The following is a 15,456-nucleotide window of genomic DNA, read 5'->3' as shown; positions in this document are numbered from 1 at the left end:
TTTCAGCTGGGGGTGATCCTGCTGCTAGAATACAGGGTTGGGAGATTAGCTCCTACCAGTTATTTAATGAAAGTTCAGGGGAGACAAAGATACCTGCTGATAAAATCTTACATGCCCAAAGCATGTGAGAAAGACGGCTGCCGGCAGCATTAAGACTGGTGACTTCCCCCTCCAAGCAGTGAGGGAAGGCAAAGCAGCTGGGCTTGTCTGCTACGGCTTGTCCAGTCTGAGATACTTGGCCTCTCTGCACACTCAGTCTGGTAAACACAGCAGGGTCACGGGCAGCTGTCCAGATTAACTCTCTGCCTCTCCTGCATCCATTGCAAAGCAGAAATGCAGAGGAGGGAAACTGACAGCTGTTCTCAGGAAAGTTCCCTGCAGTTGCATTACAGAGCATGGAAAGTGGGTTAATCTGTTTCCTTTCCTGCTATTTCATAAAATGAGAGATTGCGAAGGGTATTATCTCAATCATATGTTCCTTGTTGTGATTAGCTCAAATATTATTCAATCAGCCAAAAAGAACCCCATTTACCACTCACTGATCCCAGGTTTATTTTGAGCAGTTTTTAGTATTTAATTGTAGTGAAGTCTGCAGGAAAAGAATTGCCAGTCTGCGATACAGCTACAATCTGTGCAGAGTCTAGCCAGTGGTCAGCTAGCTCTCTTACCTAATCCCCCCCATTCAGCCCCCACACCACCTCAATAATATACTCCCACCAGCTGTGTATTATTGCTTTACGGATAGACGTGTGGGGGAGCAGATATAATGCAGGTTAAAGACTTGCTAGATCTCACTACTTTTGAAAGGCAGTTTAGCAGCTCTTTTCTGCATCCAGGCATAGAATCACAGGCTTACAAGGGCTAAATTACTACACACCTCCAGTGTAGTTATGGAAGGAGAAGACAAAAGGAACACTAACTGGGAATGGTCCTCACATTATTTCACACTGGTTGATGAATTAGCTCCTGTTTTGTGTGTGAGCAGATGAGGACAGCAGCAGGTTCTAATGCAAGCTTTTCTTCAGCAGACATGCCATGTTGCTTCACCTCTCAGAGAGAAGTGAGTCTGAAGAAGGGTGAATGTTAGCTATATTTCTACCTTTACCATAAGGGTGCAGGGCCTATTCTCCCTTTCAGGATGTTCTGCAGAGAGGACCAGGCCAGTGCTGGCAGTTCACATGGGCCTTTGCTCCATGCCATCATAGTTTTGGATTACTTAGCTACAGGCCTCTTGCAGCTTGCCATCCTGAATCCATCTTTCTCTGCAGCTGTGTTAATAAGCATAGAGCAGCAGCCATTTGAATTTAGAGGCTAGCAGTGTAGTTTCCTTAGATGGTGGTGGCTTTGTGCAAGCAGAAAGGAAATGATATAATACAGGCTTAGCTACTTACAAGGAAAGTACTCAGGTTTCCTCCAGAAGTGCAAAAGGAGGGTACACATTCATTTATACAGCACCCAAACACCTACCTTAGGGTATTTGTGTTGTGGCAATGGTGGGGGACAAACCCACACAATGTTTCTGCTCTGAAGTGCAGACAATTTTAGATATGTCAGGAACACCAGACCTGGTGGGAGAGGGAGAACAGCTAGTGGTTATCCTAGGAGATCACTTTGGTAGAGGGCAGTAGAACTGATTTCTACTACCAAACAGGTAGTTCCAACTCCTGCAGCCTCATGCTTAATGAGGTGTAGTCCAGTGACTTTGGGAAGGTCCATTTACTGGAGCCCCCTATCTTCCTGATGGCCTTGCAGGGTAGCAAGCCCATGCTCTTTGCTCAGCAATCTACTACTAGTCAAGTCTCCCCCACCCCTTCTCTGGGGCCCCATCAGCCCATAGCCCAGTTCTCTGCTCTCCCTGTGAGAGGCAAAGGTCAACCAGCATGTACAGGTTACCTATAGAGAATCCTGCATCCTTCACTTGCAGGGTATACCAATAGCCTCAAAAGTTTAGCTCTAGAGCAGCAATACTCAGAACTCAGTGGTTTGGAAGCCAAATTAGCAATCATTACTGTAAAAAGCCCCAGTGGTGTGAATTCATTGTTTCATTTACTGTAGATTCATATTTAAACATTATGACATGGGAAAACTTTAGTTTTTCTATGTTCACAGCAACATCAATGGCTTTGTACAAATCAATATAGGAAAAGCATCCTGAGTGATTAATTAAATCCATGTTGTAATAGGTGCTGCAAAGAGCTGCTTGCAGTCTGAGGATATCTGCTCTAGAGTTTGATGTCTCAGAACATGGCTTCCCTGACCCATGCTAGAGATCCAGGGGGACAGTGTTCTCAGGGAGGTTGGCCAAGCAGCTGGGAGGGATTTAAAATCAAGCTCCAACTCAGACCTTCATAAGCAATGGGAGAAACACCACATTATCCCAGGTTGGAAGTTTTGCTACAAGCTTCTCTCCCACCCCCCCTCCCCTGCAAAAGAAAAATCCAACACACTTGTGATTAAGTGAAAGCTTTTATTGGAAAACCAAAGTCCCTCAAAAACCATTTATTCCTCTTGTTCTTGCCCTTTCAAAGAGTGAGAAACAGACGGGAAAATAAAGTTTGTCTGGAAGGTCCCACAGTAAGTCAGATACATTTCCCAACCAGATCCCCACGGAGAGCCAATCCCCTCCAGGCAAGAGGGAAGGAAACAAACATTCAGGTCACTGACCCCTCCTGCAGAGAAGACAGGTGAGTGGGTGTCTCGGATGCAAAGCAGGAGTAGACCTGGCTGGGCAGCCTCTGGAGCAGGTGCCAAGCGCTCCCCCGTCACAGACAGCTTTTCAGACGCCTCCAAAGGGCCCTTCCCCCCGTTATGGCACCGGCACCAGCCCAGCTCCCCCCCTCCCCCACCGCTTTGGCACCGGCACCAGCCCAGCTCTCCCCCCCCCCACCGCTTTGGCACCGGCACCAGCCCAGCTCTCCCCCCCCCCCCACCGCTATGGCACCGGCACCAGCCCAGCTCTCCCCCCCCCACCGCTATGGCACCGGCACCAGCCCAGCTCTCCCCCCCCCACCGCTATGGCACCGGCACCAGCCCAGCTCTTCCCCCCCCCCCCCCACCGCTATGGCACCGGCACCAGCCCAGCTCTTCCCCCCCCCCCCCCACCGCTATGGCACCGGCACCAGCCCAGCTCTCCCCCCCCCCCACCGCTATGGCACCGGCACCAGCCCAGCTCTTCCCCCCCCCCCCACCGCTATGGCACCGGCACCAGCCCAGCTCTCCCCCCCCCACCGCTATGGCACCGGCACCAGCCCAGCTCTTCCCCCCCCCCCCACCGCTATGGCACCGGCACCAGCCCAGCTCTTCCCCCCCCCCCCCACCGCTATGGCACCGGCACCAGCCCAGCTCTTCCCCCCCCCCCACCGCTATGGCACCGGCACCAGCCCAGCTCCCCCCCCCCCACCGCTATGGCACCGGCACCAGCCCAGCTCCCCCCCCCCCCACCGCTATGGCACCGGCACCAGCCCAGCTCTTCCCCCCCCCCCACCGCTATGGCACCGGCACCAGCCCAGCTCTTCCCCCCCCCCCACCGCTATGGCACCGGCACCAGCCCAGCTCTTCCCCCCCCCACCGCTATGGCACCGGCACCAGCCCAGCTCCCCCCCCCCCCCACCGCTATGGCACCGGCACCAGCCCAGCTCTTCCTCCCCCCTCCCCCACCGCTATGGCACCGGCACCAGCCCAGCTCTTCCTCCCCCCCCCCCACCGCTATGGCACCGGCACCAGCCCAGCTCTTCCCCCCCCCCCCCACCGCTATGGCACCGGCACCAGCCCAGCTCTTCCTCCCCCCCCCCCACCGCTATGGCACCGGCACCAGCCCAGCTCTTCCTCCCCCCTCCCCCACCGCTATGGCACCGGCACCAGCCCAGCTCTTCCTCCCCCCTCCCCCACCGCTATGGCACCGGCACCAGCCCAGCTCTTCCTCCCCCCTCCCCCACCGCTATGGCACCGGCACCAGCCCAGCTCTTCCTCCCCCCTCCCCCACCGCTATGGCACCGGCACCAGCCCAGCTCTTCCTCCCCCCCCCCCACCGCTATGGCACCGGCACCAGCCCAGCTCTTCCCCCCCCCCCCCCACCGCTATGGCACCGGCACCAGCCCAGCTCTTCCCCCCCCCCCCCCACCGCTATGGCACCGGCACCAGCCCAGCTCTCTCCCCCCCCCCCCCCCACCGCTATGGCACCGGCACCAGCCCAGCTCTCTCCCCCCCCCCCCCCCACCGCTATGGCACCGGCACCAGCCCAGCTCTTCCTCCCCCCCCCCCACCGCTATGGCACCGGCACCAGCCCAGCTCTCTCCCCCCCCCCCACCGCTATGGCACCGGCACCAGCCCAGCTCTCTCCCCCCCCCCCCCACCGCTATGGCACCGGCACCAGCCCAGCTCTTCCTCCCCCCCCCCCACCGCTATGGCACCGGCACCAGCCCAGCTCTTCCTCCCCCCTCCCCCACCGCTATGGCACCGGCACCAGCCCAGCTCTTCCTCCCCCCTCCCCCACCGCTATGGCACCGGCACCAGCCCAGCTCTTTCCCCCCCCCCCCACCGCTATGGCACCGGCACCAGCCCAGCTCTTCCTCCCCCCCCCCCCACCGCTATGGCACCGGCACCAGCCCAGCTCTTCCTCCCCCCTCCCCCACCGCTATGGCACCGGCACCAGCCCAGCTCTTCCTCCCCCCTCCCCCACCGCTATGGCACCGGCACCAGCCCAGCTCTTCCTCCCCCCCCCCCCACCGCTATGGCACCGGCACCAGCCCAGCTCTTCCCCCCCCCACCGCTATGGCACCGGCACCAGCCCAGCTCTCTCCCCCCCCCCCCACCGCTATGGCACCGGCACCAGCCCAGCTCTCTCCCCCCCCCCCCCACCGCTATGGCACCGGCACCAGCCCAGCTCTTCCTCCCCCCTCCCCCACCGCTATGGCACCGGCACCAGCCCAGCTCTCTCCCCCCCCCCCCACCGCTATGGCACCGGCACCAGCCCAGCTCTTCCCCCCCCCACCGCTATGGCACCGGCACCAGCCCAGCTCTCTCCCCCCCCCCCCCCACCGCTATGGCACCGGCACCAGCCCAGCTCTCTCCCCCCCCCCCCACCGCTATGGCACCGGCACCAGCCCAGCTCTCTCCCCCTCCTCTCCCTCCCCCCCGGGCCGCTCCGGCACCAGCCCAGCGCCCCTGCCCGAGCCCCCCTCCTCGCAGCCTCTGGGCGGCTCCGGCGTTCTAGCCCCAGCTGGCCCGCGGCATCCCCGGCCCGGGCTCCTCCCCCGCCCGCCCCACTTACCGCCTTCGCTGCGCGGCCCAGCGGCAGCCCCGGCTCCCCCTGGCCGAGAGGCAGCAGGTCTGGGGGTCCCGGTTTATATTCCCCGCCCCGCGGCAGCGGACCAATCAGACGGGGAGCTCGTTCACGCGCTCGGCGGCTGCGGACCAATGGAATGGCGGAGAAAGAGCAACACGTTCGAAATAGGTTTGTCCCACGCCGCAGCTCGTAGGCCCGCCCTGCGTGGTGCACTCTGGGAGTTGGAGTCCCGCAGTAGCGGGCGGGCGGACTCACTTTCCCGTGGTGCCGCGCGGTGGCGGGCCGCTGAGGAGGTGGTGGCCGGGGGTCTGTGCCCGGGCGCTGGGTCCCCATGGCTGCCCCGTCCCCCTCGCTGGTGGCTGCGGTGCTGGCGCACTCGGGCCGGCTGGAGAAGGAGGATCTGGGCACGCGGATCGCCCGGCTCTCCCGCCGCGTGGAGGAGCTGAGGGTGGGCCCGGGGAGGAGATCGGGGGCTGGATGTGGGGCGGGGTCAGGCGGGAGGCAGGGTAGCGGGGTGGGGGGGGGCAGAGGGGGGATCCGGGGATTGGAGCATGGTGGGACCCCAGTGTGTGTGTGTGTGTGTGTGTTGATAGTGGCAGAGCAGGGGGGCTGGGAAGGGGGGAGGAGAAAAGGGGACTCTGGACAGGGGGCTGCCTATGGGGACCCTGGACAGGGCGACTCCAGGGGGACAGGGAGCACTGGGGGCAGGGGATGAATCTGGGATCATGGGCGGGGGGGGGCAGTTGGGGAGTAAATGAAGGCGGGTTAGAAAGGCTGTCGGGGGGCCCGGAGAAGGGGAGGGACAGGGTGTGAGCGTGGTGGGGGTGACACTGCCCATCTCACCCATGTCGGGCTGCGATGGGGGTGGGAGGCTTTGGCCCCGTGGCCACGGCCTTGGGGTGTCTCTCTGTGGGTGTTTAGGGTTGTCAACCCTCCAGGATTGGCCTGGAGTCTCCCACAATCGGCATCAATCTCTTGGTGACTATTGAAAGCAACCCGGGAGGTTTTAATAGGATATTTTAAGAACATGACATGACGTCATGGTGGGGAAAAAAAATATCTCCCGGAATAGCTTCAGTCAGAGTTGGCAACCCTATGGGTGTTTGTTTTTCTGATCCCGAGTCCATCCCTTCTACCTAGGGCGAAGTCTGCAACATGATTAACAAGAAGTACAACGAGTTCCTCCCGAGCATGCAGAGCGCTGAGGACTTGGTGTCACAAGTGGACAGTCTGTCCAGCAACATCGACCTACTGAAATCCAGGATCGAAAATGAGGTGACGCAGCAGCGGTTTCACTTTATCTGTATCTAGCAGCTTTCATCCTGCATCATCCCAAAGCAGTGCAACTCCACTGATGTGCAGCCATGAGCATGCTGGCCAGGAAGGCAGGGGAAGAGGATCTTGGCTAAGGATTCCAGGATGAATCGCAGCCTCTTATAAAGAGTGCCCTTGATTGAAACATACCGATGTATGATGTATCAGACCTGGGATATAAATAAAGGCGGGCTATAACTTATTCAGTAATTATGTAGCTGAATGGTTTTCCGTGGTGCTCATCACAGTAGTTTCAGAGCCCCTTGTGTATATTAATGCATTTATCTTCTAAGCCTCACCGCATTGAGATAGGGAGGAATCATTCTTATTTTGCTGATGGGGAAACTGAGGCACGAAGAAGTGGCATGACTTGGCCAAGGTCACACGGAGATTCTGTGCAGAGCTGGGAACTGAGCCCAGATTTTCTGTATATTGATTGCAAGATTGTCCTTCCCGTGGCCTGCTTATATTTTTTGTGTGTGTCGTCCTTTCTATACCCCTGGACTAATTCTCTTAGCTGTCCTCTGCCTTGCCACTCTGGCTTTGAAATCTAAGTTAGAAAGGCTCTAATGCAGATGGGATATAAATCTGGATTTTTTCTTTGCAAAGGAGAATGATCAACTCAAAAATTATACGATGTGAAAATAACTTTTACATCTGATACCAGTTATGCTATGTTAAAAGTGAAAGAATCTTAAACATCCACTTTACTTGTCTCTGTTTATTTGTTGCTGTGTATTTAATTTATATTTCTCAGAGTATACAATAACAATCAGTGACATCAGTTACACTTGTCTGTAGTCAATTTCAGCTTTGGGTTCCTAGTGCTGCAGTATTTAAGGTACAAATGATGCAGGAGATTGTTTGTTTATTTAACAGTTTGGGGATCTTTTTTTAAAAAAAGGGAAACACATCTATTGATCTTGCATGCCTATGGAACCGTTTAAAATGTATACTTAAACTTTACTTTTGGTTAAGTTCAAATTGACATTTATCTAATTTAAAATTGGAGAACTGTTAAAAGCACTCTGGAATCTTTTGACTTGAATAATTTTTTTTTTTTAAAGATCTGCAATTTGATATCGCCATGTTCTACTTTTTTTCAAAAATTCCCGTACAATAATGCTTTTAATTTTTTTTTACGAGATTTTTTTCTCCTCTGCTTTTTAAAAGTGTCTTTCTAGTGAGATTAAAACAGTCTGATCATACAGAGAAACTGAATATATACACATTTCTGTCAACTGCACTAGGTAAATACACTGAGGAAATATAACCTTTTTTTCTTTCTAATTTCTTTCCGTTATAATAACCTTAGGTATTGTTTGTAACTTTTGGAGGTAGGTACGTTTGAGGCAGCACGCTGGTGTTGTCATGTCGGTGTTACTTTTGAAATAGAAATGGCTCTCTTAGCCTTTGCTTACTGTTAATGAACTGCTGAAGGCTTGATGTCTGTGCTGCTGTTCTAGGTCCGGCAAGATCTGAACGTGGCCATTGCGGAATTTACTGAACTGAAGCAGCAGCTGGAGCGAGACTCGTTGGTTCTGAGTGTGCTGAAACAGCTGCAAGAGGTGAGGAAGGAGGCTGGGAAAATGGCTTCAGATGGCAAAGTGTTTCTGTACTTTTTTCCACTGACCTCTTCATGGGTCTCCATAGTGAATAAATAATCATGACTCTTCTATCTCTATTCATATCATGTTTTTAAAAAGAGCTCTGTAATCTTAGAGCTGAAACTTGTTTGTGTGTGATTACCGAATCATAGAAATGTAGGACTGGAAGAGACCTCAGTAGGTCATCTCATCCAGTTCCCTGCACTGAGGCAGGGCCAAGTATTATCTAGACCATCCCAGATAGGTGTTTATCCAAGCTGTTCTTAAGAACACTCCAATGACAGAGATTCCACAACCAGCTTAGGTAATTTGTTCCAATGCTTAACTATCTTTACAGTTAGGAATTTTTTCCTAATGTCCAACCTAAATCTCCCTTGCTGCAATTTAAGCCCATTGCTTCTTGTCCTGTCCCCCTTCAGCCTTCTCTTCTCCAGACTAACCAAACCCAGGGTTGGTTTTTTTTTTTCCCAATCTTTTCTCATTGATCATGTTTTATTGACCTTTAATTATTTTTGTTGTTTTCTCCAAATTGTCCACATCTTTCCTGAAGTGTAGTGCCCTGAACTGGACACAGTACTCCAGTTGAGGCCTTATCAGTGCTGAGTAGAGCGGAGAATTACTTCTCGTGTCTTGCTTACAACACTCCTCCTAATACATCCCAAAATGATGTTCACTTTTTATTTGCAACTGTGTTACACTGCTGACTCATAGTTAGTTTCTGATCCACTATAGCCCACAGATCTCTTTCCGCAGTACTCCTTCCTTGGTAGTAATATCCCATTTTGTATTTGTGCAACTGATTATTCCTTCCTGAGTGTAGTACCTTGTATTTGTTTTATTTAACTTGTATTGAACTCTTTCAGTTTGATAGGGCTATTAAAGACTATAACACTGCATTACTGGAAAAGAAGTATGTTGCAGCAGCTCGCCATCTGGAAAAGGTAGTAACAAGCTTCTCAAGTATATGTAAATATATCTCTTATGAATATCGTCAATAAATATCCCGTGATTCCCTTATGTTAGCACTTGCATGCCATCGGATCAATTTGCCTGGTCCCGTGCTCTGGGCATAACTGTCTTCCTCTTATTGCTAGGCACGAAGTAGTCTGAAAACGCTAGAATCCCGCAAAGGCTTTGAGCTGAAGGTTCTGAAGGCCCTAGGCACGGAGCTGACGGTACAGACACAGAACATGCTCTATCACCTGGGAGAAGAGTGGCGGCAAATGGTTTTGTGGAAGCTTCCTCCATCAAAAGGTGCTGAACATCTTAGTTTGGTTCAGTGACAGAAATGATCCTGGCTCGAAAAGCTCTTCAGAGTTAAGAAGTTAGTTAACATAGGTGAGCTAGGATGGATTCAGCTAGCCCTTCCTGCCCGCGGCATATTCCTAAGTGAGTAGGATTGACTGGAGGCAGCGCTCTTTGAATTTCACACCATATGGGGGTGGTTTGGAGCTATCCCAGGCAGCTTGATACATTCAGTGGCTCTTAAAATGTATTTGAAATGTTTCTTCTGGCGCATACAGCAGTATTTCCTAGTGAGTGAGACAGAGAAGCCCGGAGAGTTCTCAGCCTCTAGCTCCTTTCTCGGTCATGATGCAAAACCTGAGAGGTTGTAGGATTTCCCCAGATCTAATGTGTTGCTCATCTGCTCCTGAGGAAACCAGCTTGAACAATATCAGATTGTGCGTTATTGAGAAACTGGCTTGGCCCATTACCTGGGTGAGGCTTCTGAAACCTTTCGTCAAGATGAACGTGCTCGCCCAGCATAGACTCGTTTGGCAAGTTACGCCCCCTCTCCTGTTCCTTGGAGCCCGCTCTAGTCCCAGGGTGAGGAGGCAATGAGGGAATAATGAAGTGCTGTTTTGAATGAAAAAGTGTAGTTCTGTTGAGGAATAAAATAGAAAGGATTAGTTTCCTCTGACCTATTTATGATAGAGATTGGGTTTACCTGTGCAATAATCTGGCAATGGAAAACTGTTGGTAATTGAAGCTATGTCTAAAGTGATACTGATTCTTTAATCCCTGTGGGGTGTTACAGCTTCCTCTGTGCCATGTAAGGATATCCCCTCCATACCCACATATTAGTGTCTCTGTTCGGAGCGAGCTGTGAGTGTGCAGCATGCCTGATGCACAAGGATTTTTCCAATTCGGTTTTCTGAGGAAGGTCTCATCAGTTGATCTTTCAAGTGACAGTTTCGTTTTCTTGTATATAACTATAGCTCCTTGAGCATATCAGGAAATCCAGACTGCTTTAGCTCAGCCTTGCAAATTCATCATGAATTCGTTCATCACCCACTCTTACCATGACAATTATGAACACACTAAGGATATTTGAATTCCGATGAGTAGAGTTTTGCCAAGCTGCTTTAGATATTTAGGAAGATGTAAACAACTGACACATAGCCAGTGCCCAAATGTATGTATCTCAGTACCCTCTGTACCACAGAAATTCCTCGTTTAAAAAACAAGCTCATGCCTCAGTTGAGTTTATAGTGGAGGAGGGAAAGTAATTATGGCCAAAATGTTCTTTGCATCTTAAATTTGCACAGAACTTGAAATAGGGAAATTGCATCAAGATCCGTGTAAAAGACCAACGCAAGCAGTTTGCAGTATGCTGACATTCAGGAGATAATGATTCCGATGCCAACTCCCAAGGCCGGCAAGGGCTGATCATTAGATGGGGGCCAGGAGCGTGACACCATATCCCAGCCACCCTTGAGATCTCCCTGGCTTATGGTCAGGGAAATGAGGTGAAGAAAGGAGAGCTTAATGGTTTGTTTTAGCGCCAATCCAAGAAGTCCTGTAGATTGTCAGCTCCTCTCTAGCCCAGTTTGCATTGTAATGGAGATGGTTATGCTCTCTCTTAGAAATCAGCAGTGCAGAGACAGTGATGCAGACGGAGTTGCACTTACGCACCATGCCATTGAAGGAAGATCAGATCGCTGGACCACCTGTTGCTTCTGTGCTCCAGGCATTTGCTGTCCTAGGAGAACTGCACACCAGGCTTAAACTTTTTGGTAAGACAGGCCTTTGTGTCCCATTAAAACGAGCTGTAGAGAGGCCTGCTGTTAGATAGTGAATTTGTTTCAAGACTGCCAGCGTGGGACTGGGTCCCATTGTCAGTTCAAAATACGGAACAGAATGTGGGAAGAGGGAGGCATTTAGAGTCATAGACTTTAAGGTCAGAAGGGACCATTGTGATCGTCTAGTCTGACCTCCTGCATTACACAGGCCACAGAATCTCATCCACTCACATTTTGAGGGTGGCCTTAGCCCTTGGTCAGATAATTCAGCCCTTCCCTTGTCACACTGGCCTCTTCCCAAGGCCTGGGTTGACTTTCAGCAGGCAGCACCTCTCCGAGGAGTCACTCTCTCAGGTAGCATGTATGTTTTGTTTTCTTCCTCTGTCACATTTTTATTGTCCCACTCTCCCATCCCCTTGCCATTCTCTTTGTCCAGCGCTGCTGGTGGTGGTGGTAGCAGAAGTATTGCTACCCTAGTGTGACAGCCCTCTGGGCTGGTCAGAGTTGTGGAATTGCAGGTGCACAGGGATTCCCACACCGAAATGAAGCCCTCAGATAGAAGCATCCTTCCACATCCTCTAGGACCAGGTTACCCCATGGCACCTGAGAATGGAATCCCATGACTCCTATTCATGTGCAATTGCTCTGAATTATTTATCCCTCCCTGTCAAGTTGGTTTATTACTTCATTTTGATCTGTGGTTTTGTGGCTCGATGGGCTTGTATATAAAACTGTTTCCTGGTTGTAGTCCCCTCCCAGCCCGGCGTTAATTTCAGGCTGTTCCAGGTGATTATAACCGCAGGTCGTAGTAAAGCAATTAGCGAGCTCTGCCAGTTGCTGGCATACAGTTTCACATGGCTGGTTTTGTAAATAGTTTATCATTTGATTTATAAAATCATAGGCTCTATGCCTGAGTCCCCAGGCTTAAACCAAACGCGCTCCCTCAAGAACACTCCTGATTTTACAGCTACCCCAGAGGAGTGTTTCTCATCCCGAATTTGGGCAATCCTAAAACCAAGGTGCCACTCATAGCTAGTACCTCTTGGGCTCTACTGGGGCAAACAGCCTACTTGACTGCATAGTGATGCTGAAGATCATCTTTCTCTTCCTTTGTCAGGCCAATTACTGCTGAAGTACATCCTCAAGCCACTGATTTCTTATCCCTCCCTTCGCCCCCTGCTGGAGGAGCAGCCTGACACCGTCGTCTTGCACTTTGAGTCTGCGGAGCCTAATCTGGAGCATCCATCCCCAATGGAGGTTTTTGGCAAGATCACGCTGGTGCTTGAAGTTCTTCACAAACACTTGCTGAGTAGGTAGTTCGTCCCCTGAGAATTAGCGTGAGATGCTGCTCTCCACAGCTGGCTCACCGAGCTGTTGTGGAGAGCTCTTGGAAGGTTTAGCAGTAAAGCAGCACTGGTTTACGCCAGGGAGCCGCTGCTCTCTGTAATACTGCTGGGGCAGTGCCCTGGGATGGGCTGTTGTAGCTCTGTGAGGCTTTGCAGTGCTTGGGCAGCTTTGAATACTGCAAAACTGCCCTTGGTTCCCTCTCCTTTGGGACCCTTTAATCTTCCCCGCTCTGTTGTGCTTCCTCACCGTGGCTCTGCAGACTGTCTTACCTCCTCTTTTCAGGAGAAGTGTGTGATACTACAGGAAGATGGGAATTCCTGAGCGAGGAGTCACTTCTTGAAGACTCCTTTAATTTCCTGGTCTCTTTGAGGGAACAGCCAGCAGCACTGAAATGAGAAAGTGGGGTTTGAGTGACTCTGAGCATTCGGGAGAAACCCATACCATGAAAATGAAGCACAAAGAGTATTTAGCGTGTAGGCCATCGAAGAAATGCTTTATTTCTCTGTAGAAAGAGTTGTTCTCAGAGGACCAGTATTGCTAAATCATTGCTTTGTGAGAAGCTCTGGGGAACTTGAGGAAAAAAGCTAGAATGCATGATACAATCTGCGGGAAATTCTGTCTAGGACTAGTCACAGTGGAGGATCTCTTCACAAAGAGTGAATGGGGCACATTCCAGGCACTGAGCAAACTCACTGGGGACACAGGTTCAGTCTCCATTTAAAATCGGTGAGTGGCTCAGGAGGCAGGGAATTCCTGTACGTGGCCCGAGACCAGAGACCATCCAATGAAATGGAACCATTGACAGTTCCTGTTCTGAGCTCCCAATGGGGTGTGGAAGGGATCGAGAGCTTTGCCCCCTGGAGCATATTTCAAAACCCATTTGTGTTCTTTCTTTTGAATCCAGATGTGTCCCTTGATGAGTGTGGGGAAAATGACAAGGACTCCAGAGTGGTATTGGCAGAGATGCTGGGTGACATGGTCTGGGAGGAGGTATCTGGCTGCCTCATTCAGGAATGTCTGGTGTACTCGATTCCAGCAAACAGCAGCAAACTAGAGCAGTATGTCGAGGTAGGACTCAAAGCATTTAAAATCCATGCAACCTAAAGCCTGGAAAGGCAGATTCTGCAATAACTGGAATTGTCTCTGATCTTTATCCTCTGCCACAATAGGAACTTTCAAAGTCAGTCTCTGCCTTAAGCCGTGTCTCATATTCCTGCAGTGCCAATAATGGTGCAATGTGTTTAACTATGTATTTTGCTCTCTTCTGTATCCCAGCATAAAAATCAGTCAGATGCAGTTGACGATAGCAGCACTGAGTCTGAACAGCAGCTCGAACTAGCTTAAGACCTCTTGCTTTTGCTAAACAAGCTGCAATCAGCACAAACATTCTCGTTACAAAGAAGAGAGGGTGGCAATGAGGGCTGGGACTTACTCCCTCCTTGGTCCAAAATAGACCAGATTTGGTGACTCGCAGGGCATGCTGCTGAGGGCATTCTTCCTAGACGATGAGGAAGATCGGTAGCTGGCTGACTGGCCAGGTTCCTGTGGAACTGATTTCAGTGCTGCCGAGACTTAATTTAATTGTGTTTACTGTATGATTAATTGTGTTACAGCTCTTAAAGCCCTGGGCAAGGGTCGTTATTATTTGAAACCTAAATAAATAAAATAGAATTTGGTCCCAGTTCACAAATGGTATTTAGTGTCTAACTCGTGTTGAAATCAATGGGAGTTAGGCACCTAAATACCTTTGAGGTTCTGGGCCCTAGTGCTGGTGAAAGGTGCCAGACTGACAGCTGGTCTCTGGAGTCTTTTTCCCAGAAGTGCCAGTAGCAGCAAAGCTTCTCCCAGGCTGCTTTTCCACAGGGAGCCCCTCTCTTTTCCGTTTCGTTCACTCCTTGGCACTGCAGTTGAGATTGCCAACAAAGGGGGGGACAGTTAGTGTCCACTGCAATATTTTTGTTCTGGACACATGTTCATGGGCCCTCAACTGAAACAGACATCTCACAAGGGCCACTGAAGCGCTGTCGAGTGGTTACAGTTTGGGGTCATTACTGACTGGAACCAGATTCAAAGCTCTTCCGACCCTTGTACTTCCTTTGTATCCACTCTGTGCTTTCCGTTGAGCTGGAGAATGTCTAGCTGCTTTTGATCCTGCTTCTTGATTATTATAACTCCCAATAATAGCGTGGAAATGATTTGTGTTTAACTCTCTTCTCAGGTGATTAAATCCACGGAGGAATTTGAAAAAAGCTTGAAGAACATGGGGTTTTTAAAAGGAGATGCCACGGACTTACTGAAATACGCCCGCAATGTCAATTCCCACTTCGCTAACAAAAAATGCCAGGACGTGATCGTGGCAGCCAGAAAGTTGATGACCTCAGAAATACACAACACTGTAAAGGTGCTAGAGATCGCAATTTACAATGCGTATTTGTAAGAAACCATCTAGCTATTGAAGGAGAACAGCTTAAAAACACTGAGTCTGGTTTTTATAGAGGATTGGTTTGTTCTTGTTATCTGTGTGAACTCTGCAGGAAATGGTTGCTTCTTAAAGCTTGGGGGCCCTCAAGTGCATTTTCCGTAGGGCTGATATTCTAACTAACAAGCTGAATATGATTTTTAAAATAATGGAATGAAGCCTTCCTCAGAACGAGATAGCTGGTTTTATGCATTTTTCTGAGGATCATTATAACTAATAGAAACCTAAAGAGAAAAGATCCTTTAGCTGGTGCTTAAGAATGAGATAGTTGCCTACTATGAATTACACATTCAGCTGTTATCATGCCATATACATTTGTGAGCTCCTCAGACTAGCTCCGGTGGAGTCCATGGAATTCACAGCCTGGTGTGCACATAGCGTCTGTGTAATTCACTGTTAAAC

The 15,456-nt window shown here is 50.8% G+C and overlaps 1 protein-coding gene across 1 annotated transcript in view; it reads left to right on the top strand.

The window, feature by feature from the left end:
• The first annotated feature begins 5,540 nt into the window (after positions 1-5,540).
• The window catches only part of ZW10 (zw10 kinetochore protein), an 18,852-nt gene continuing 8,936 nt past the window's right edge, over positions 5,541-15,456 (top strand). Inside the window, exons 1-9 of the mRNA XM_054004811.1 lie at positions 5,541-5,732; positions 6,425-6,559; positions 8,065-8,166; positions 9,069-9,146; positions 9,300-9,459; positions 11,073-11,222; positions 12,346-12,537; positions 13,480-13,643; positions 14,794-14,976. Of these exons, the coding sequence (XP_053860786.1) occupies positions 5,616-5,732; positions 6,425-6,559; positions 8,065-8,166; positions 9,069-9,146; positions 9,300-9,459; positions 11,073-11,222; positions 12,346-12,537; positions 13,480-13,643; positions 14,794-14,976 (1,281 nt within the window). The 5' untranslated portion in view covers positions 5,541-5,615. The remainder of the gene's footprint in view (positions 5,733-6,424; positions 6,560-8,064; positions 8,167-9,068; positions 9,147-9,299; positions 9,460-11,072; positions 11,223-12,345; positions 12,538-13,479; positions 13,644-14,793; positions 14,977-15,456) is intronic.

Source organism: Malaclemys terrapin, chromosome 15 (genome assembly GCF_027887155.1).
Source record: "Malaclemys terrapin pileata isolate rMalTer1 chromosome 15, rMalTer1.hap1, whole genome shotgun sequence".
Lineage (NCBI taxonomy): Eukaryota > Metazoa > Chordata > Testudines > Emydidae > Malaclemys > Malaclemys terrapin.
Note: the sequence above shows the minus strand (reverse complement) of the source record. Positions and strands in the feature narration are given on the sequence as shown.